General features: G+C 38.2%; 2 protein-coding genes across 5 annotated transcripts in view; one reads left to right on the forward strand and one right to left on the reverse strand.

The window, feature by feature from the left end:
- The first annotated feature begins 135 nt into the window (after window positions 1-135).
- On the forward strand, window positions 136-8,726 carry prr33 (proline rich 33). 2 transcript variants are annotated; one of them, XM_047160120.2, is made up of 3 exons: window positions 136-350; window positions 720-753; window positions 3,439-8,726. In XM_047160120.2, exon 3 carries the CDS (start codon window positions 3,455-3,457, stop codon window positions 7,217-7,219), a length of 3,765 nt encoding a protein of 1,254 aa, XP_047016076.2. In that variant the 5' UTR covers window positions 136-350; window positions 720-753; window positions 3,439-3,454; the 3' UTR covers window positions 7,220-8,726. The 2 variants fall into 2 exon arrangements, with proteins under 2 accessions (XP_047016076.2, XP_053541463.1); XM_053685488.1 differs by lacking the exons at window positions 136-350; window positions 720-753 and adding an exon at window positions 775-1,667.
- lsp1a (lymphocyte specific protein 1 a) overlaps window positions 1,863-22,564 on the reverse strand; it is a 27,338-nt gene continuing 6,636 nt past the window's right edge. The window contains exons 3-14 of one of the 3 annotated variants that reach the window (XM_017485511.3): window positions 19,729-20,134; window positions 19,502-19,644; window positions 17,392-17,644; window positions 17,150-17,287; window positions 14,330-14,371; window positions 13,924-13,967; window positions 12,542-12,623; window positions 11,021-11,161; window positions 10,088-10,186; window positions 9,094-9,180; window positions 8,888-8,996; window positions 1,863-2,777 (exon numbers count right to left, since the gene is read on the reverse strand). In XM_017485511.3, coding sequence (XP_017341000.1) covers window positions 2,752-2,777; window positions 8,888-8,996; window positions 9,094-9,180; window positions 10,088-10,186; window positions 11,021-11,161; window positions 12,542-12,623; window positions 13,924-13,967; window positions 14,330-14,371; window positions 17,150-17,287; window positions 17,392-17,644; window positions 19,502-19,644; window positions 19,729-20,134 — 1,570 coding nt within the window. In that variant the 3' untranslated portion in view covers window positions 1,863-2,751. Of the gene's footprint in view, window positions 2,778-8,887; window positions 8,997-9,093; window positions 9,181-10,087; window positions 10,187-11,020; window positions 11,162-12,541; window positions 12,624-13,923; window positions 13,968-14,329; window positions 14,372-17,149; window positions 17,288-17,391; window positions 17,648-19,501; window positions 19,645-19,728; window positions 20,135-22,564 lie in introns of all 3 variants that reach the window. The other 2 variants (XM_017485510.3, XM_017485513.3) reach the window with 2 other exon arrangements.

Raw genomic sequence — 22,564 nt, forward strand, 5'->3', positions numbered from 1 at the left:
TGCCAATGGGTTCAACATAAATTATTTGGCCAGCAGGGGGCAGCATTTTTACAGTCACCGAGGCTTCTTGTGTAGACTTTGGTAACTTGAGGCAGGTGGGGGTGCTGGGGGCCGTATGTAAGGTGTTCTGGCCACCTCCTGCCATGCGGACGGTCCCTCTGCACCACATCACCACTCCGTGCACATTCTAAGTAAAGGGTTCAGGTTTTATTTTTGGACTGTTATGGAGCTAGTGCCCTCCAATTTGGATGAAGGGACGATAGTTGAGCTTAACATGAGTCTCTTGTTCTGATACTCCAGGCTGGGAGAAGCAGGCAGCAGCCAGTCACCCCTAACCAGCAGAAACACAGGTAAAATAAACCTAAATCAGTTTCAGATTTTTCTTGTTTGGAAAAGTGCATGCCGAGGTGTTAACGTCACTACACAGGGTGGTGTTGTGGTTTAGGAGCAGGTGCTGTGGGTGTTGTCTAGTCACTTAGATTAGATGGATTAGATGTATTATATCAAGCTGCATCAGCCTATTGTTGGAAGATTGTGATATTTTTGATGATGGACTTCCATATTGTAATGAATAACAGCAAATGTTGATTAGAAGAAATCAGATTAAATAGATTAAATATTAAAACAAAAGATTAATAATTATTAATTTAACTTAATTGACATCAGTTGGACATTGTTTGTATGTTTTCTCCAAATGAATTTGTTTTTTTTGTTGATAGTGTTGTTGAAGTGAGCCATCTGTTATCTGTCTTGGTAAGTTATTTTTGTGCATTTCTTATTTGCTTGCAGGTGTGTGTTTACATTTTTTTAGTCAAAGGTGTTAAGAAGAATTACTTGTGCAAGGCCTGAATCTACTGCCTGACTATTCTTACACTTTCCTCTTTTGAACATGTGTTGGAGTTACTTCAAAATGGCTAAGCCTCTAGAGCCTTAAAAGGATGACCCCTTCTCATGTGTCATGTGTCAGACGACAGGTTCAGTTTCTGTGGGAGTGAGGCTCTGAGGAACTCTTATGACCACCGTGCCTATAGGATCATTGTGATAACATTTCCACAATTTTTTAAAATACATACTTCATTTTTGACAGTTAAATAAGATTTGCACAATTAGATCATGGTAAGATAAAATGAAAATTTTTTTGAACATTTGACATTAAAAAGTCATCAAATGCATTAAAAATATTGTTTTGCTTACTTATTAAGAAAGAACAGAAATAAAAGTATAGCGTGTCTAGGCCCAGCCTGAGCCAGACTCAATTAACTAACCACTGACTGTTAACAAAAACAGAGGGATTTCTTACTTTAAAAGAAGTCAGTTTTACAGCACATAATCTGTCAGTTAACTGTATACAACATATCTGAACTGGACAGCAGTGGCTGTCTGTCACATATGTTGATAGACAGCTACTGCTGTCAGATACATTGTCTGGGAGCTGATTAGGTGTCAACTGTTTGTGATTTAAAATACACCATAAACCAATCTCTGTCCTGATCTGTAACTGCCCCATGTTGAAAAAACAATACTGAAGAATTATTTTAGATGCTGGGGTGAAAGCGTGGCACCAGATTCTGTAACAGGGAACAGACAGCGCTGCCTCGCCTCTGCCTCCTAAAATTACACCAAGGAATTCTAGCATTTGAGTGGGGTGTGGTGCTGTGTCAGAAGAGGTGGGTGTCATACACTGTACTGGTCTCCTTACCATTACAAAAACAGATGCTTGGTGTAATCATCATCCGAAAATGATTAAACTCACACCACACTGAACTGAACTGAACTAAATTACGTGTAACTAGGCTACTACAGTCAATTACACTACACATTGCTTAGTGAACAATAAAAAAAAACAGCAAACAAGAAGGATGTTAATAATAAAAAGTAAATTTTATTAAACAAAATACTAGTACAATAGAAAAGGGTTTCAGCTGTAAAACATTCAAAATATATATTTTAAAGAAAAACAGGGAAATCATGCTGAGATACTATATTGAGCGGACTAGTGGTGCAAATGATAATCTTTGAACTGAAATGTTTTTCATAAATATAGTAAAGTGGATTAACTCCAGTGTTCAGGTTAATGAAGGATATTTCTTAACCATGAGATGTTGATTATGCTCAGTGACAAACTAGACACCATATACCAGTGTCGCTTACTGGAGAAAGGCTTGAACCTATCTCTATTTTTTTAGTATTCATTCTATATAGAAAACAAACTTCAAAAAGCCTAACTTTACTGTTTGGCTCCAAATCATTATCCATCTACAATATTTGGGGCTAGGTCTAACTCCAAAATATAACAATGATCTTTTTATTTCCTCTAACATCCTATTTACATATACATAACCATATCAACAACACAGCAAACATTAGAATCTGATTTTCGGTCTGGAAACATGTGTGGATACGTTTTAAACAAGGACAGGTGAAAAAAAGCAATGTAAACATGTGCTTCATCATGACATGATAATACACACACACACACATATACACGCATATATATATATATATATATATATATATATATATATATATATATATATATATATAAATATATATGTTTGTGTGTGTGTGTGTGTGTGTGTGTGTGTGTGTGTGTGTGTGACACATAAGAAAATCAACAGGACCCATTCTATAATAAAATCTACTGCTAGACATGTATCTTAATACAACTGATAGTTGATTATGCATGTGAATGTAAAACCTGTAATAAACAACGCATCCTTGTAAATCATCCAAATCACCATTATATGGCCTTTACAAGTCATTGTGGCACAGGTCCCCTAAAAAACAAACAAACAAACAGTAAATGTTAGTTATGAGTCATGATTTTAAAATAAGCATTTTACACATTTTATAATAAAATTTTATGTAAATGCCCTACTTATATATATTATTTATACCCTTGGGATAGAAAAGAAAAAGTATTTTACTTTATAGCAACAAAATACTTGTTGTGTTTCACAGATGTTCCAGTAGCAAAAGTAGCCAAATAGTGTATGTTAAGATATTAACAATGAAATTAATTTCCTTCTCTGAATCCGATTTAAATATTGAGGGAATAGAATGACTTTATAAAGTAACTGTCTCCAGTGAGTCTCTGAACAGTTTTTGGATCCTCTCTGCTGTAATATTCAGAGACCCATGTAGCACAATCCCTTGCATATTCACCTTCACATCTGTTGTAACTCACCTGTCAAACACTGGGTTTTTTTTTTTTTTTTTTCAAATTATGTCTGGAAACTGAGAGGATCCTGGCAAAATTTATATTCAAAATATTTTTCAATGGATTTAATATTATGTTTTGGATTGTTACCTTGTTTCAGGCTGTACCCATTTTTTACATTATGGAATTCTATCTTCGTAGGTTAAAATCAAACCCCATCGGGGCATACACTTGTGCACTAAACTATATACGCTAATATGTTTTTCCTATTTTTTCAGGGGGCTGACATTTTCTATGGCTGTAAATATCCGCAGCGTTGCCCAAGCAGGCCTGCTTTCCCAGCAGTACCCACCCCCCCTACTTCCTAAACCTGGAAAGGAAAATGTCAGACTCCAGAAGTTGCTTAAGAAGAGTGCTAAGAAAAAAGCTGCTGCCCAGGCTTCCCAGACACCAGCCCCTTTCCGCTCATGCCTCTCTCCAGTAACTGAGGCCAGTCCTGACCTGGAGTACAGTGACCATTCAACTCCACCCAAGACACCAGAAACACCAATCTATGGAGGTACATTGCACCCACGGTTCAACATCAGGCCACTGTATCAGCATTCAGCATCCCCTTATCCGCATCAATGCCGCAGTTCTTACATCACACCAGCAAGATTCTCCCCACAGCCCTATGTTACACCACACCATTCGGCCACACTATTTTCATATACAACTCCTCCCATTCTTGCTGGTGAACCATTAGTTCCTTCATATGCAGCAACATCTATAACTGTTACATCTGTAACTACAACGACTGAGATAATCCAGCCTACTGCTACAATACCAGTTTTTGTGGCGGTAAAGCAAACCAATAATGTGCTGGCGACACCCACGTTTATCATCTCTAAAGCTGCAAGTCCTCAGCCGACCTCTAAACCTATGTTTGATGTTCCCCAAATTACAAATTACACTTCTAAGACAGCCACATTAACACCCTCTCAATATCCATCCTCACCAACAATGCAAAGGAGTAGAACACCCATTTCTGAGGTACTGCGAGGTCCGACACCAACATTTGAAGTTAGAAAGATTGTCACACCAACCTCAGAATTAAAGAGAGACAAAACACCAACTAGAGAAATCAAAAGGGTCACAACACCTACATCTGATATTAAAAGGAGTGTAACACCTACAACTGAAATTAAACGGGGTGCAACACCTACATCTGAAATTAAACGAGGTGTAACACCTACATCTGAAATTAAACAAGGTGTAACACCTACATCTGAAATTAAACGAGGTGTAACACCTACATCTGAAATTAAACGAGGTGTAACACCTACATCTGAAATTAAACGAGGTGTAACACCTACATCTGAAATTAAACGAAGTGTAACACCTACATCTGAAATTAAACGAGGTGTAACACCTACATCTGAAATTAAACGAGGTGTAACACCTACATCTGAAATCAAACGAGGTGTAACACCTACATCTGAAATTAAACGAGGTGTAACACCTACATCTGAAATCAAACGAGGTGTAACACCTACATCTGAAATTAAACGAGGTGTAACACCTACATCTGAAATTAAAAGGGGTGTAACACCTACATCTGAAATCAAACGAGGTGTAACACCTACATCTGAAATTAAAAGGGGTGTAACACCTACATCTGAAATCAAACGAGGTGTAACACCTACATCTGAAATTAAAAGGGGCATAACACCTACATCTGAAATTAAAAGGGGCATAACACCTACATCTGAAATTAAAAGGGGCATAACACTTACATCTGAAATTAAAAGGGGTGTAACACCTACATCTGAAATTAAAAGGGGCGTAACACCTACATCTGAAATTAAAAGGGGCGTAACACCTACATCTGAAATTAAAAGGGGCGTAACACCTACATCTGAAACGATGATTGACACAATCCCAATTTCTGAAATAAAGACTGTGACTACTCCAGCTTTAGGAGTTAAGAGAGGTACTACACCAACATCTGAGATAAAAAGTGATGCGACAGTTATGACTGAGACAAGAAGGGGCAGAACCCTGACAAGAACAAGGACACCAACATTTGATCTTTCACCGTCAAAAACTCCATCAGGACGGCCAAAGACACCATCATATCATGTTTCACCTGCTAGGACACCTATTATAGAAATTTCAAGACCCAACCCACTTTTATTTGCTGTCTCTCCTGTGTATATGGAGGGCAGAAGATCCAAAACACCAACTTCAAGTTTAGTTGGACCAAGTGATGAAATTCCTCTAGAAACTGAGAAAATAAAGCAAAATAATCTTTCAGAATCTATACAAAATGGTGAGGTCTATATAAAAACATCTGAAACTTCAGAAGTTAGACTGTCTTCTGAAAAGCCCAGAGAACCTGAGTTGTTAAAACCAAAGGTACAAGCTGCTTCAAAGACTACAGAGACCACTGAGTCCCAAAGCTCAAAGACCAGCATACATGAAGGTCCTAAACCTCTAACTCCTTTAGTTGAACGTCGAAGTCCCAAAACATCAAACTCTGAGTTTTCTGAACCTGTTAAACCCTTATTGGGGTATCAAAGACCAACTGTACCTCCGTTTGCAGGTCAAAGACCAAGAACACCAACAAAATCCAAAACAAAATATTATGGATTAACCCCAGCTGAATATGTTGCTTATGGGGGAATACAGAGTTATACACCTGCATTTGGTATCTCTAGATCTATATCACCAGCCACTGTAGAATATCAATCTCCAGAACAGGCAACACCTGCTGTGAATGAGAGGCCAGAGAGCCCCAAGACACCTGTGGATAAAGTGTCATCATCCATTACTGCTGCTATTGAAAATGGAACTCCTGTTGCCCCAATTGCTGAAGTCTCAGCAGCCACAATACCAGTGGCTGAAGCAGAGCTAAAACTGGAGCAAGGGATATCAACATCAGAGAGAATGGAAACAAAGGAAAAAGCCACTGGAGTTCCAGAAGTTAAAATTCCAACTATTGTTGTATCTAAAGTTGACACACCACCTTCAGAGACTCTCATGACAGTGACCACTATTCCTGTTACACAAAGAGTTAGGACTCCAACATATGACACATCTAAACCAAAGACAGTGCCATCTGTACCTTTAAATGAGACTACTAAACCTGAAACTCAGCCAACACCACTATCTGTAAAAGCTGTAAAAGCTGTAACACCTGACCAAAGCGCAGATAAAAGCTCAAAGCCAGCAAAAATAAGCACAATATCACAGAAGACACCACAGCCTCATATGTCTTTACTGGAGAGGATCAAAGAACAAAAATCTTTATTTGCACCTCCAACAAAGGCTCCTGAAATACCTGTGACTGAAGCAACAGAAGATAAGCCTCTGGTCAAGCCAAAAGATGACCAGAAAGACAAAGTTAAACCTGACGAAAGTGATTTATCAACACCTAAAGAAAGCATACCAAAAGATGCTAAGCCTGCAGTCAACAATGAGAAGGACAGCATCCTCCCAACTGCAGAGCCTCTCCTAAAAGCTTTTCAGAAACCAAAAGGCATGAAGTCAAAACTCAGTGGCTGGTCTCGTCTAAAGAAACACATGGTGGTGGAAGTAGAGGAACCCACGTTTCCTGTTTCTGAGCCAGAACTGAAGAAAGATGCCCTTGATGGAACTGCTCCGGACAAAAGTGAGCAGGAAAACCAAGGCAAAGAAACAAATAAGACTAGTGACACAGAGGGCAAAGATGCCCCCAGGGCTGCAAAAATGTGGGACGCTATCCTCTTCCAAATGTTTGCAACCAAAGATAGTATCATGCAACAGATTGAAGCCAGCAAAACTGAGGAACAAAAGAAAGAAGAGGCTAAATCAGATAAACCGAAAGAAATTCCTGCATTTGCACATCGCCTTCCAGTTCTCCTTTACAGTCCTCGATTTGATGCCAGGAGACTGAAAGAGGCAGCTTCACGACCAGTGACAAAGATTGCAACAGCGTTTGAGATGGGTCTCATAGGCCGCAAAAATAAAGACGAAGAACCAAAAGACTTTAACAGAACAGCCAGAGGGTTCGCTACTACAAAAACTACTGATGTCTAGGTGATAAGTAATGGAATGGCCAAGGATACTGTAATTTTTTCAGTAATTGTGTACAGTTCTATTTATCACAATTCAACTATCTTAAAGGTGAAATTAAATAAGAACGTGAATGTAATGTGTTTGTATGAATTACACAGAGGAATTGTGGGAAAAGCATATTGTTTTACCTCACTTAAATCATATTATTCTGACAGAGAGATTCAAGATGTGGTAAAAGAAAATGGAAATGATTGAGTGTTCATAGCTTCTTAATTTTATAAATTGCCTCCAGTGTCATTCTAAAATGCCTGAATGACAAGAGGTACTTGCACAATGGTATAACAATCTACATACTATGTTATAAAACTCAAAAGAAGTTTTAGAATGGAGGGAGAAATTTTATGGCATGAATGCAGCGTATCATGGAATGTTAAATTTATCTCTGAAGCATTCATGTATAGTTTAAAAGTGCACTACAGTCACTGCCCACTTTATTAGGAACACCTGTACACCTGCTGTTTCATGCAGTTATCCAATCAGTCGTTCATGTGGCTGCTGCACAATGAATTAACTCAAAGTGCCCACTGTAGCCTCAGATTCATGTTCTTGCCAATCCAGTTAAAGGTTGATATGCTTTTCTGCTAGGCTCTTGACATGTATCTGGATGATTTTATGCAATACACTTCTGGCACATGATTGGCAGATTGGATAATTGCAAGAATGAGCAAGTCTACACAGATGTTCCTAATAAAGAGGCCGGTAATTGTGTTTCACATTTAGTGTACTCAAAATGGTGCTTTTCAATTTTTTTTTTTATCTTTAACTTCTCTTCTCTTCTTTTCCATTATTTTGTCTGCTGCTTTGTATAGCAATGCCTGTGATACAAAGGTCTGATTGTATGTTCAGTGAAGGAACAGTATTTACAGGGTGTTGGAAAGTTGGAGTTGGCTGGATAGGTGGAATGAGGGCAACTGAGAAACAATAGAGTCTTGGAAATAAAGGAAAGTGTGAATGGAAAAGAGAGGAAGAAAAACCTGAATATACCACAGATCTTATATCAAAATGATGACCAGAGCAGGTCTACATGAATCTGTATATGACTAAAGTGTGACAGGCAGTTACACTGGAAAAATGGTTACATGATGCAAGAGTGTGTACTGTCAGCTGTTATGCATGGCTTAAATATTTGGTTTTGATTGTGCTGACTATGTTAAAAGTAATGTTAAAATGAGATGGTAACTGTCTGGCATATGGTTTATGATCGGCCCTTTTCTTGTGTGTGTGTGTGTGTGTGTGTGTGTGTGTGTGTGCGTGTGTGTGTGTGTGTGTGTATGTGTGTGTGTGTGTGTGTGTGTGTGTGTGTGCGTGTGTGCGTGTGTGGGTGTGTGTCATTAAAAATCAGAATGGGTACACGTTCTCTATATGGGCAGTGAAATGTGATATGTATAATAATGTGCATTTTAAGGTGCTTGATTAAATGTTTTATATTTTTTGTAATAAAAATTGCTCATTTGGGGAAGATTGGACATGGATGTACTTGGTTATAATATATTCTTAGCTAGGTTTCCGCATATGTGCAGTTGAAGAAAACATATCAGAATGTTTTAAACAATTATATTCATTGTAAAAAGGAAATATGCCAATATTACACAATGTAATAATATAATGCAAAGATTCCTTATTCCTTACTTGATTTTCCATTTGCGTAATCACTGTAATGGTCATCATCAATGGAAATCTTCTCATATTTGCCATGGCCGGTCACAACAAACTTGTAGCGTTTGCCAGAAGAGGTGCCCTAAGAATAAATTTAAAAAATGAATAACACTTGTAAATCCAAACAGTAAGAAGACAAGAAAAGTTCTAAGAGTATAGTAAGCAAATTCATAATTTACCTTCCCTGCTTGACCTGACTGCCCGGTTGCTTCCCCTATGATCTCCCACATGTTCTTCTTCTGGAGCACATCTCCTGCTTTAACATCCTGAGAAGAAGCACAGAACAATCTTGGAGACTTTTCTAAAAAAAACAAAACAAAAAAAAAAACAATTTTGCTATAAACACTAACAAATAAATGATCATCACACCACCAGAGGGCAGTGTACAGAGGGAATACAAGGTCGGTTCCTGTGAAACAATACTCCCTCAGATACATTTGCTACTATTGTAGCAACGATTTTAATCATTTGCCCCAAATAAGCTTTTCAGGTCAGAGAGAAGGAGAAGAAATGCTGGTCTTTTTACTGTAAGAGGGAAAGATAATGAGGCATATGAAAGAAGCAGAAAACAGAAACTGGAAGCAGAAAAGATAAGGAGGTTTTGATGTATTCTTGCATGCACTGAGCAAGTTAAAATATCTTGAATATAGTCAAATTTATCTATTATTTCATATAAGTTTACTTATCTTATTAAGAAACGAATATAGATTTAGTAAACTTAATTCTGTCCTTTTCTTTCTCTTTCTTTCTTTCTTTCTTTCTTTCTTTCTTTCTTTTACTAATGTCAAGCTTTAAATATTGGCAAATAATTTAGCTAATTTTTAACATTTATTTCTAGAAAGAACCAAAATTACATGCCAATAGACAGAAAATTTAAAGCTTTTAATTACTAAAAATGTCTATGGAAAAATATTTAATAATAATATAATCTTATATTGGTTTATTGTAATCTTATAACTGCAAATACTAGTTAAATTGTACTGTATTTAAGAAAAATTTCACTTGCTAATACAGTATGTCTCTTTTTTTGCAGTGAGGACACAGAGGTGCATCGATATATATTCTGCATTGTCCCTCTGGTAAATTTCATACAGAGAGTTCATTGTGTTTGCAAGCACTGTCTACATCAGCAACGGAGTGATATGACTTGAAGCCTAGTCAGCAGACACTTACACATGGTTTGGGCTGTATGTATCTGTGCCCAGCCTCTGGACTTCCTTTTACCCACTGAGTGATCAGATCAGCCACGCCCACCTTCAGTCCATCGGTGTCCTGAAGCACACACAATAAGTCTCTAGAAGTTCAACTCAAAGAGACTCAAACTCAAGGAAGTAACACAAAAGGACATATTGTGCAGAAATATTTGCAGGAGTATGCCAAATTTGCAAAATCCATGTTCTGTCTCTCTGTTTGGGACATCATAATTGGATATTTTGGGGTTTATAAATGTAGCTTTTTTCCTGACAGTCATATATTTTCTTCCTTATTTGACAAGTTGCTTTCACTTTTACTTATACTATTCATTCATTTATCTTTAGTAACTGCTTTATCCTGGTCAGGGTCACAGTGGATCCAGAGAATATCCTAAGATAGGAAATTTACAAGCAATTTAGTGTAGAAAATCTGCCTACCTGCATGTTTTTGGACAATAGGGGGGAAACTGGAGAACCCACACAAACATACAATACTTTGCAAAGACAATAACCTGAGCTCAGGATCACACCAGAGACCCTGAAGCTGTAAGGCAGTAATGCTTCTTACTGTGACACCCTTGTTACAACCTGACTTTGAGTTGTCATTTTGAATAATCATACACACTGAGATCATTTCCTAAATTTCCACTAAGAACTTGACAGGATGAGAATGTCAGCCAGCATTCATGACTGTGTATATAACAAACAAACATGTTTTTATGTAGTATATGATAACATTATTTTCATAACTATTGTGTTGAATAAAGCCCTTGACTGTACTGTAGCGTGTACAGCCCTAGCAGAACAGGTGTTGTTGGAGGACGTTTTGACAGAATTCTGTATTTCAGCTCTTGAGTAAACATTTCTTTCTGCATTGCTATTTATATTTTAGCGAGTATGGTTGTTTTCACACCTTTGATGGAGTTCCTTTGGATGTGCCCTGGTTCCAGGCCTCTCCTGCCTCAAACAGGTTCTTTTTGGCAACCACTGGTTCAGGAACACTGGGCATGTCCACGACAGCTGACTTAGGTGTCTTTGGTTCTTTTGACGAGCTCTAAAGAACAAAAAAACAGAACGTCATGTTACCATACACCAAGGAGTAATGGATATATTTGTGAGAGATGGCTCTGATTTTTAACTTATTCCTTCCCATTGCCAACAAACATCTGTCTTCATCCAAAACTCACCCCAAATATCTTGTGGCTGTTTGTCTTCATATGGCATGCTACATCTCACAGCCCAAAGGCTCTCTTACCACCAGACAAACTCATTTTTGCCATGAATTCCAATCAATCTTAAATGACAGACTGGCAAGCAAGTGATGGCAAAGTGCCTCCAAATAACACTAGGGGCTCACTTGACTCAATCTATTATACAGCACCCGGCATTTAAAATCAAAGCATGATGTTAGAGCTTGTGAAAAAAAAACCTATGATGATAAAATAGTTTTAAATTAAAAACTATGATGACAAAACATTTAAAGTTACAAGTGGAGTCGCATTCATTCATTTCTTATGACCTCATTTGTATGAACTGGAGTCATAACTTTCTTTCCCTTGGATCACATTTAAATTGTCTGTGAATCGTGTTTAACATTGGGATCAGACTACTTAATAATGATCTGTCATTAGACATATAAATGTTGAACTGGAATTTGACTTTTAGTGCTGGACTCTGATACGACCTCTTAATGCTTAACTGGGATCCAGCTCCTTAAAACCAAACTATGATCAAACTTCTTAATGCTGGTCTAGTATCAGACTCCTTAATACAAAACTGTGATTAGACCTTTTAATGGCTGACAGGGATCAGACTCCTTACAGCAGCATTAGGATCAGGCTCTTTAATACCAATCTGTGATCTGACCTCTTAATGCTGTTCTACGATTAAGACATCATAATGCTGACTTGTAATCAGTCTTCTTAATTCTGAACTGGGCTTAGAGTTTTTAATTGTAAGCTTGGATTGGATTTCTTAATGCTAAACTAGGATCAGATTTTCTAATCCTTAGCTGGATCAGACTCCTTAATACTAATCTATGATCAGACTTCTTAATGATGGTGTAGGATTAGACTCTTTAATACAAACTATGTTCTGACTTCTTAATGTTGGGCTTAGATCAGACTGCTGATGGAGATTAGACTTAATGGTGACCTGAGGTTCGACTGGGGTTGGACTAAACTAGGATCAGATTTGTTAGTGCTGAATTTAAATCCGAGTTCTTAATGTTGGACTGAAGTCAGACTTCTTAATGCTGGTCTCTGATCAGACTTCTTAAGGTTTCTCTGGGATCAGTGTCCTTAATACCAAACTATGATCAGACTTCTTAATGTTGGACTATGTTAAACTGGGATCAGATTTTTTAATGCAGAATGGGGATCAACCTCTTTAATACTAAAATTTGGTACATGAAAGTAAGGGAATGAGAACTCACCTCTATAGCATGAGTGTACTGCTCCAGTTTGTCATCGATCTTAGATAGGAGTAGCGGTGGCTGAGTCTTCTTAAAGCTGTTGCTGTTTCCAAAACAAAGACACTTGGTCTGGGCTTGTCAACAACTACACGGCACATAAAAGCTTTAAACCTCACCTCATCACCTGGCCAAGAGCCCAGATATGAATGAGATGACTTATTATCCCAGGTGGAGTACTTTTTTCCTCCAGTTTTATGAAATGTCCCCACAATGAAATCAGATATTGTAGCTACTATTCACTCATTATCATTTCAAAGTTTATCTATCTGTCTATGCACACTGTTATTGTTGACTTTGAGACACCAGCCAACCAAAATCTCTAAAAATATGTTTGGGTTTTTGCGTGCATGCACATGTGCAAGATGCTGGCCTCCTCTATTTTTCTGCCACACGTTGGAACAATACACTTCTATGAGGGGGAAAAAGGTGAACATTCAAAACTGTATTATTCATATGCCAGTCACTTCATATGTATAAGATATTAAATCAGCGAGTATGTGGGAGACATGTGTTAGTCATTAGTGATACAAGCAGGTGATTAACTAGCTTCTTTAGAGATGACGCAATGCTTTCCCATGACAAATACTGTCTACAAATCTTTGCACTGAGTTGTCTTATGGAGGAAAACCGACATATATGGAAAGCACTTTCATTCTGCCAACAGGCAGACCGTATTACATAACACATATCCTTCTAGTTCCCATTTGCTGTCCTAGTGTTTTAACCAATCACATAGTGACATGTACGACTGTGTCATCTTTTCTGATACTATCAACAAATTGCTAACAAATATTCATATTCTGAATAATAAGAATTAATGCTGAAATCCAGCACACATATTGCGTCACATAAGCCATCAGGACCTCGTCTTTGTGGGCTTCACTCTGCCTCCATCTCCCATCTGTTTCTTGTATTAAATCAATTTTGCAGCCCAAAAGTGGACATTTTTGCTCTTTATAACTCGCCGACTTTACATTTCTACGAGAATACTGATAAGTTTCTGCCTCAGACTGCACGGAGCCTGGTCTGAGTCTACCACAATAGCTCACAAGCCACCAGAGGAAACACACATTTTCCACATCTGGACAATGTTACCCAACCCATAAATCACTGCTAACAAAGGTGATGAACTAACAGCATATGAAGGTGATATAAAGCACCCAAGCACCTATGTCAATGTTTACTTTTAGACAACAGTCATTTAGCTCGAATGCCTTACTTTTGGTCTAATGTTATTTATAGTCAGCCCAAGACTGGGTTTAGGTACCAAAAGTAATTTGCCACCAAGTAAATATGTGAGTTGGACATGCTTTGTGGTGACTGACAAGGCTAGATAAACTCACCTTTTCTTTAAGGACCGATTCAAGGACTCTGTTCTGTCCATGATCTGTGAAAAATGAAAGAGGAAAGCATTATAATTCAGTGGCTGGTGGTGTGAATACTCCATTCCATGCACTGGGACCTACGTGCATGAATTAGCCGTAGTTCTTATATTCATGAGCTTTCAATACATTAGTTTTGTCTTTACTGCATTCTCAGAGGTTAAAAGAATCAGCTAAGAGCAAGTGAAAGTATAAACATGAATAATCAGATGGAAAAAGATTTAGGACCTACACAGTTCTTTCCCTGCTCCTGTACTTCAAAGCAAACAATCTATCAGTGTGTGTCCTCAGTGACTCTCAATTCAACCCCACAAAAGAAGCCCTTGTGTAGCTGTCGAGCATGCTGGCTTTTTGATCCCCAACTTACCGAGCATGTACTTTCAGCTGTCAATCTCTCCTCATGCTCTCTCTGAAATTGCACATGCAAGCAGAAGGAAGCTCAGGACCACAGACATGAAACAACAGCTAACCACAAACCCACAATATAGATAGAACTTGTAAACCAACAGAGAAGAAAACTCATAACGCATAGTTGTTGATGACCTGGGAAAACTGTGGATGAATCCTGGGAAACAGCCAAAAATAATTGGTTTTGACTCAAATGTTGTTTGCTTATTTTCAATTTTTCAATATAGAAATGTTTTTATTAACATAACATCTTGTGTATATATATATATATATATATATATATATATATATATATATATATATATATATATATATATATATATATATATATATATATATATGTTTTTCCCAGGCCAATTAAAGATATAGTTCATTATGAACATCCCTTCAGAAAGCAATAGTGATAAGTGTAAACAGTAAATTTTTAGAATATGGTAATTTGATAGATGCATGCAGTGGTACATCTACAGCAAGGAGGCACACACAGTATAGCAGCATAATAAAGGTACATTCACACACACACACACACACCAACCAAAGTCTAAGATTAAGGCAGTATTATATATATATATATATATATATATATATATATATATATATATATATATATATATATATATATATATATATATATAATGTGATGTATGCTAGTGATATCAGGCTGTGAACAGCAATAACACTTACACATACTGTAAAAGCACATCCCAACATAACACAATCTCTTTGCGTACTCTCTTAGAAAAAGGGTTCCTCAAAGTTTTTTTGGATGGTTAAGGGTTGTAACCTTTTCTAAAAGGCAAAATGTCTTTTAGTAGGCTTCTACATAGAGGCTTTATTGGTTCCACAGAGCAACAAATCAAAGACTGCTTTAATATTGAACCTTTTCTATAAGAGTTTACATGCACTTTATATGTATTTAGAAAAGTGTTTAGAAAAAAAATGCCAAAAACACTAAGGAAAATATGTAGGACACACATCATCTCACACACATGCAACTTACAAATTTAAATGGAATCTATCATCTGTAAAAATAGATCTTTTAATCAATTCCATTTCATCAAGATAAATTTACAGTACATACAGTATCTCACAAAAGTGAGTACACCCCTCACATTTTTGTAAATATTTGATGATATCTTTTAACGTGACAACACTGAAGAAATGACACTTTGCTACAATGTAAAGTAGTGAGTGTACAGCTTGTGTAACAGTGTAAATTTGCTGTCCCCTCAAAATAACTCAACACACAGCCATTAATGTCTAAACCGCTGGCAACAAAAGTGAGTACACCCCTAAGTGAAAATGTCCAAATTGGGCCCAAAGTGTCAATATTTTGTGTGGCCACCATTATTTTCCAGCACTGCCTTAACCCTCTTGGGCATGGAGTTCACCAGAGCTTCACAGGTTGCCACTGGAGTCCTCTTCCACTCCTCCATGATGACATCATGGAGCTGGTGGATGTTAGAGACCTTGTGCTCCTCCACCGTCCGTTTGAGGATGCCCCACAGATGCTCAATAGGGTTTAGGTCTGGAGACATGCTTGGCCAGTCCATCACCTTCATCCTCAGCTACTTTAGCAAGGCAGTGGTCGTCTTGGAGGTGTGTTTGGGGTCGTTATTATGCTGGAATACTGCCCTGTGGCCCAGTTACCGAAGGGAGGGGATCATGCTCTGCTTCAGTATGTCACAGTACATGTTGGCATTCATGGTTTCCTCAATAAACTGTAGCTCCCCAGTACCGGCAGCACTCATGCAGCCCCAGACCATGACACTCCCACCACCATGCTTGACTGTAGGCAAGACACACTTGTCTTTGTACTCCTCACCTGGTTGTAGCGAAACACGCTTGACACCATCTGAACCAAATAAGTTTATCTTGGTTCCAGTAATCCATGTCCTTAGTCTATTTGTCTTCAGCAAACTGTTTGCGGGCTTTCTTGTGCATCATCTTTAGAAGAGGCTTCCTTCTGGGACGACAGCCATGCAGACCAATTTGATGCAGTGTGTGGTGTACGGTCTGAGAACTGAAAGGCTGACCCCCCACCCCTTCAACCTCTGCAGCAATGCTGGCAGCACTCATACGTCTATTATTGAGGGAACCATGAATGCCAACATGTACTATGACATACTGAAGCAGAGCATGATCAGTATGCAGTATTCCAGCATGATAACGACCCCAGACACACCTCCAAGACGACCACTGCCTTGCTAAAGAAGCTGAGGGTGAAGGTGATGGACTGGCCAAGCATGTCTCCAGACCTAAACCCTATTGAGCATCTGTGGGGCATCCTCAAACGGAAGGTGGATGAGCAAGATGTAAGGTCTCTAACATCCACCAGCTCCGTTATGTCGTCATGTAGGAGTGGGCAGAGGACTCCAGTGGCAACCTGTGAAGCTCTGGTGAACTCCATGCCCAAGAGGGTTAAGGCAGTGCTGGAAAATAATGGTGGCCACACACAATATTTACACTTTGGGCCCAATTTGGACATTTTCACTTAGTTGTGTATTCACATTTGTTGCCAGCGGTTTAGACATTAATGGCTGTGTGTTGAGTTATTTTGAGGGGACAGCAAATTTACACTGTTACACAAGCTGTACACTCACTACTTTGCATTGTAGCAAAGTGTCATTTCTTCAGTGCTGTCACATGAAAAGTTATAATCAAATATTTACAAAAATGTGAGGGGTGTACTCACTTTTGTGAGATACTGTACATATATACATGCATGTACATAAATACTCAAAGTCTGGAATACCTACACTACTGCCTTTTTATTTACCTTGAAAGTGGGACTCTTTGGACTAAGAGGGTTGAATGACTCATCCCCATCTGGGGAGGACATATTCAGGCTCTTCATCCTTTCAGCTGCCTCCATCCTTCTCCTCTCAATATCCTCCTTCATCTGCCTCTTCTCCTCCTGTGAGCCGTGACACACAATTATTATTATCAACCACACACATTGCTCTCATTATACAGTATAAAATGGCTTGAATGTATTAATGGAGATTGTATTTTTGTCACCTCCTCCTTTGCCAGACGCTGCTGCTCCTCCTCTTCCTTCCTGCGCTCCTCTTCCTCACGCACTCTTCTGCGTTCCTCTCTCCTCTTCTTGAGCTCCTCTAGCTCCACCTCAGCCTCAGCCTGCCGCTGGCGAAGCTGCTCCAGCTCCTGGCTCTCCTTTTCCTGGTGGCTCCGTCGGATCTTCTCCAACTTCTGCTCTGTCTCCAGACTGGCCCCTGCCTGTTCCCTTGAGTCTGAGCCCTGACCTATGACCCTGCTGGAGGAGAACATGAGGAAAAGGAGTCATGCAGTATCAGTCACAGCAGGCTGTTTTGGAAGTCCCCTGGCAAGAAGCCATGTCTGACAACACTACATCAGTTATTTTCTTTATTTGGCTCCTCCAGGGCATTCACACAGATTCCTTTAGAAATTAAACTCTTAGACAATTAATTATGACACTAATGTTCTTTATCATTTAGGCATAGCTTGGTAATGCTTGAATGTTTGTATACCTAATATCGTTTACTGCATTAGTTAACATTAACAAACTACAAACTTTTATATTAAAGCTGCAGTATTGAAATTTTGCCTCTCTATCGCCATCTCTATTTGAAACATAAAACTGCAAGTTACTTGCAGAGTTTTTTTGTTGTTTTTTTAAAAAAATGTATTTTATTAATTTTTTTATGTGGGTTGTGCTTCAGCATTGTTCCTCTATGCGGTTGAATCTGATGGTTTGAGGTATTTGTATGTGGTGTATATTAGCTCCAACACTTGATCATGGAGGTGGTGGTGGATATGGTTTTCTTGGAGTAGAGGTGATTTGCTTTTTCTTGAAGTAGAGGTGATTTGCTTTGTGTGTGTGTGTGTGTGTGTGTGTGTGTGTGTGTGTGTGTGTGTGTGTGTGTGTGTGTGTGTGTGTGTGTGTGTTTGTAAAACACAATGGGATTTTATAGGATACAATGGGTGGTGTCATGTGACCCATTGCAAACCATAAGCTCATTATTTTCAGCATGTACCAAAAAATTTATTCCTCCTATACCACAGCAATTAGCCAACAACTACAAAATAATAATAATAATAATAATAATAATTTTAATGAACGACACACAATCAATATATCCATTTTATTAATTTATACTTATTTGTATAGCTATATAGTTTTATGTTGTGGAACATCAGTGAAAAAAGTTCCTGTAATTCATTTATGTTATAACAGCTGAAACAGTTGTTCCCTCAGGAACCTCTCTTCTCTCTCTCTCTCTCTCTCTCTCTCTCTCTCTCTCTCTCTCTCTCTCTCTCTCTCTTTCTCTTGAAGTTAGTAAGACAAAATAAAAATGCCACAAAGCCCTCAGTCCTGAAAACTTGTTGGAAAACTTAATGTAACAACCTTACTGCTGACTGTTACAAAGCCCTGACATTGGAGACGCATTACACAAATGTTAGTAAATTTCTTCTCACTGAAAATTTCACTATATCAACAATTACACACATTTATAAATTAGTTTTGTGTGTGTGTGGTGGATCAGCCATACAAGTCCCTGTGTAAGTTCCTACTATGGAACTAATAACATATTAGAATTGGCAACCAGGTCTACTGACAGAGCTGTGCTGTTATAGAAAATTAATCAACACCTTCTGACTAATCAGATTCAAGAATTCATCAGTACTGTAATATAAGTAATAAGTAATGCTTAAGTAAACATAAGTAATGCTTAAAATAAAAAAGTAAGTTCATATATGTATTAATGATCAGTTAATGACCAGAGCTATGGCGTGTAACATTTCTGGTGTGTGTTGTGGTAGTGGACCAGCAGTAAAGTGTGGGGGAAAACTTCCGGAATAGGTGTCCTTACAGGGATTATACAAGATACAAATAAATATACAAATAAAAGTTACATTTAGCACCCTAAAGGATTTTGAGGTTTGTCACTCTAAAGAGTTTATGTAAACCTCTACAAGAGACAGTTTTCATATAAGGATCTTCTTAGAAGGCTAGAACTCTTAAACTTCCAAAGAATCACTGAGCAGTAGCTGGATTTTCTATAAAATATAAATAACTCTATAAATATTTCATATAGAGCACTAAACATTGTTTTATATATTATTCTTCAAATAGCATAAAACCCACCTTGTAGTCTTTCTTGTTTTGAGTAGATGCGATGTCACTTCCTCTCCATCAGGATCCTCACTATTGGTGATGGGTGTTCTATCTTGCTGCAGGAAGACTTTAGATGTATATGAGACCTTCACTTCTTTTCTCACTTCTTTCACCTGATAATTTAACCAAGACAAAAATATAATAAAGGTTTTCTCTGTTAGATATACAAATATAAAAACTGATTTAGAAAATCATACCATGTCAGCTCTTATCTTATCCTCTATGTGTGGCCTTGACTCCTCGTCTTGTCTATTTTTAACTCTGATTAAATCTTCCTTCCATTCTGGTGTCTCTCTGGCCCTAAGGCTGCTTGTCTTGTCTCTGAACAACATGCGCTTCTCACTGCTCTTCCTCCCTGGGATGTAGTCCACCATTTCTTCCACTTTGCCTTGTTCAATATGCTGTTGATTTAGTACGGTGGAGCTGATCTCCTCTCTTCTGCTTCCTCCATTCATGGTTCTTTCCACCTCCAAGTCCTCCTCTCTAGTGTCATTTTCCTCCTGCCTGACCCGTCTGCCCCTCTCCAACCTCTGAGTCCAGTCACTGAAACCTTCATCCTCTTCCAGTGTACCAGAGCTGCTGGGTTTCAGTTCACTCTCAAAGCTGCACACACAAAAAGAGGCCAAAAACTTAAACTCATAAACTCCCAGGACCCATTGTCGGGTAAGGGCGTGCACTCCTTACTCTCGTAACTACATAGATTTGCAGCTAGATTTATTGTAATAACAATGTATTGTTTATTGTTATTTAATAGGCTGCTTTAAAATGAATACTTAAATATTAAGCTCAGGCTTCATGTGGCTAGCCATTTGACCTCCACATTATTTATTTTCATTTGCCCTTCAGAAATGTGTACTTTCCAATTGTAATTATACAACCTTTTTGTTTTCTTGGTTTCATTTTTACCCACTCTCTCTCAACCCTCTTATCATAGTCTGATAATATCACTATGTGGAAATGCTTTCTCAATTCTCATATTAAAGACACAATTGTTCCACTAAAATGGAAGTTTTTGCTTTTCTGGCTCTGGAAAATAGAACATTTATGAAAATCGGTGAAATCTGAGAATATTTATAACAGCTGAACAATCATATAGACACTCAGCGGTTATATTCTGACATTGCACAACACATCTGAAACCATCTAATGTAAGTGGCAATTGGGAAGTGTTACATTTTAACAATGGTAACAAGAAAATGGCCATAACCACTTTATGAGAGATGTGCTCAAGTTAACATCCTGCAAAGCACGAACAGCCATGTGGCAAAGCAACATATGGAGCCCAAAGACCTGCAGCAGTATAGCTACAAATATCCAGTCATAAACCGACACTCTGATGTCATTCACTCCATCTATTAACACCAGCGTCGACTTCAAACGCAATCCAAGGAAGCAGATGTTTGAGGTGTGATTGAGGTTTTTATGTGGTTTTGTTGTTTCTCTGATTCTCTTGCCACAGGCAAGCAGACACCAATAACAGATGTCAGGATGAATAACACTTGATATGACAACACCTGAAATGACAGCAAGAGTAGACAGCATAATAACTCAGTCTAATGTTGCATTCTATAGAGAATGGAGATTGCAACTAAACACCACTCAAAGCCTCAGCCGCAAGAGCATTCAATCCAACAAACAAGACTAAAACACGCCTTAGAATTCTAGGTTTGAAGATTGATATGGGTGATCATGTTCCATCAGCATAAAGATGGGATGGGATATCTGATTGATTCTGACAAACAACATCAAGAATTAAATAGTTTTAATACTACAGAGATTTTGTTTCAAGTTATACTCAATTAAAATTAAAAAGTAGGACTGTCTCACACATTTGAGACACCTGAGACATCTGAGACATCTTTCTCAGCACAATGTCTCTGCACCTTTCCCATTAATGATCTGACTTCCCATCAGTCGATCTTTCTCTGGCAAGTGCCATGTAAGCTGACCAACTCTGGAGTCTATCATATAATCAACCAACAAACTCTTACACAACCTATCACTGCTCACAGTCTTTCAGGCTAATCACACACACACACCTGTTCTCAATCAGTACATAGACCTGCCCTTTATATACTCTAGATTATTCACCCTTATTTTCCAAAGTCTTGCGCCAGCATTCATGTCTGTGACATTACTGAGAGATTGTTTTGTGTGTATTGCTATCCTGTCTTTCTGGTTTTGACTCCAGATCCTTTGCCTGTTGGGTTTTGTCCAGGTTATGCCCATTAGATCTCTCAACTTGCAAGCTTACTGTTTATTATAAGTATTGCCTAGTCATTTGTGTTGTTCACTTTTAACAAAGCTTCACCTGCACTTGCATTCTTCTGTCTGTGAGCAATAACAGAAGACTTTGGCATAAGAATAGATACAGCCATCACTGCTCAGGGCCATATTGTTGGTGAACTACAACAAATTTCCACCTCACATGACTACATATGCACTCTGTGGTTGTTTCAGAAAAGTGAAAGGGCCTGGAAGGAAGGCCATAGAGACACCTGACATCCCTACCAATCAAGGGCACGGGTATGGCTATCCATTAAGCACATTTGTCCGCACTGTTGTAGCTGAGAGCTGATGCTAAGATACATTAGTCCCATCAAGATCGTCCAATATATAAATGAGGTGATGTAAAAAAAAATTACTTGCCACATATGTATTGCCTATTTATGCACTGGAATATCTTGAAGAGACCAATGTATCTTGGCATCAGCTTTCACACCCAATTAGAACAAGTCCTCAGTTGACCACCAGGAAAGCAAAAGCTCATGTCAGGAAATGATTATGCTTATTTCCATCAAATAATTATACAAGATTACATGTTAGTGGAACATGAAATAATCATATCCTTTTTTTAAAAATGCTGGTTGCTGGTTATTTGTAAGATAACATTCCTAGCAAAGCAATATGCTGCGTGCAATCGTTTTATATCATTTTTTAATCAACAGTGTGATGGTCCCCAAAGAAAGTGCTCAAAATTGTTCAAAGGTTCACAGCCAAGATTCTTCTATGATCAGCCCATAATTACAGGGT

The sequence above is a fragment of the Ictalurus punctatus genome, chromosome 14, assembly GCF_001660625.3.
Source record: "Ictalurus punctatus breed USDA103 chromosome 14, Coco_2.0, whole genome shotgun sequence".
Classification (NCBI taxonomy): Eukaryota; Metazoa; Chordata; class Actinopteri; order Siluriformes; family Ictaluridae; genus Ictalurus; species Ictalurus punctatus.

What these genes read in the sequence shown, in the direction of transcription:
- prr33 (XM_047160120.2), top strand. Translation starts at nt 3,455, where the DNA reads ATGGCTGTAAATATCCGCAGCGTTGCCCAAGCAGGCCTGCTTTCCCAG.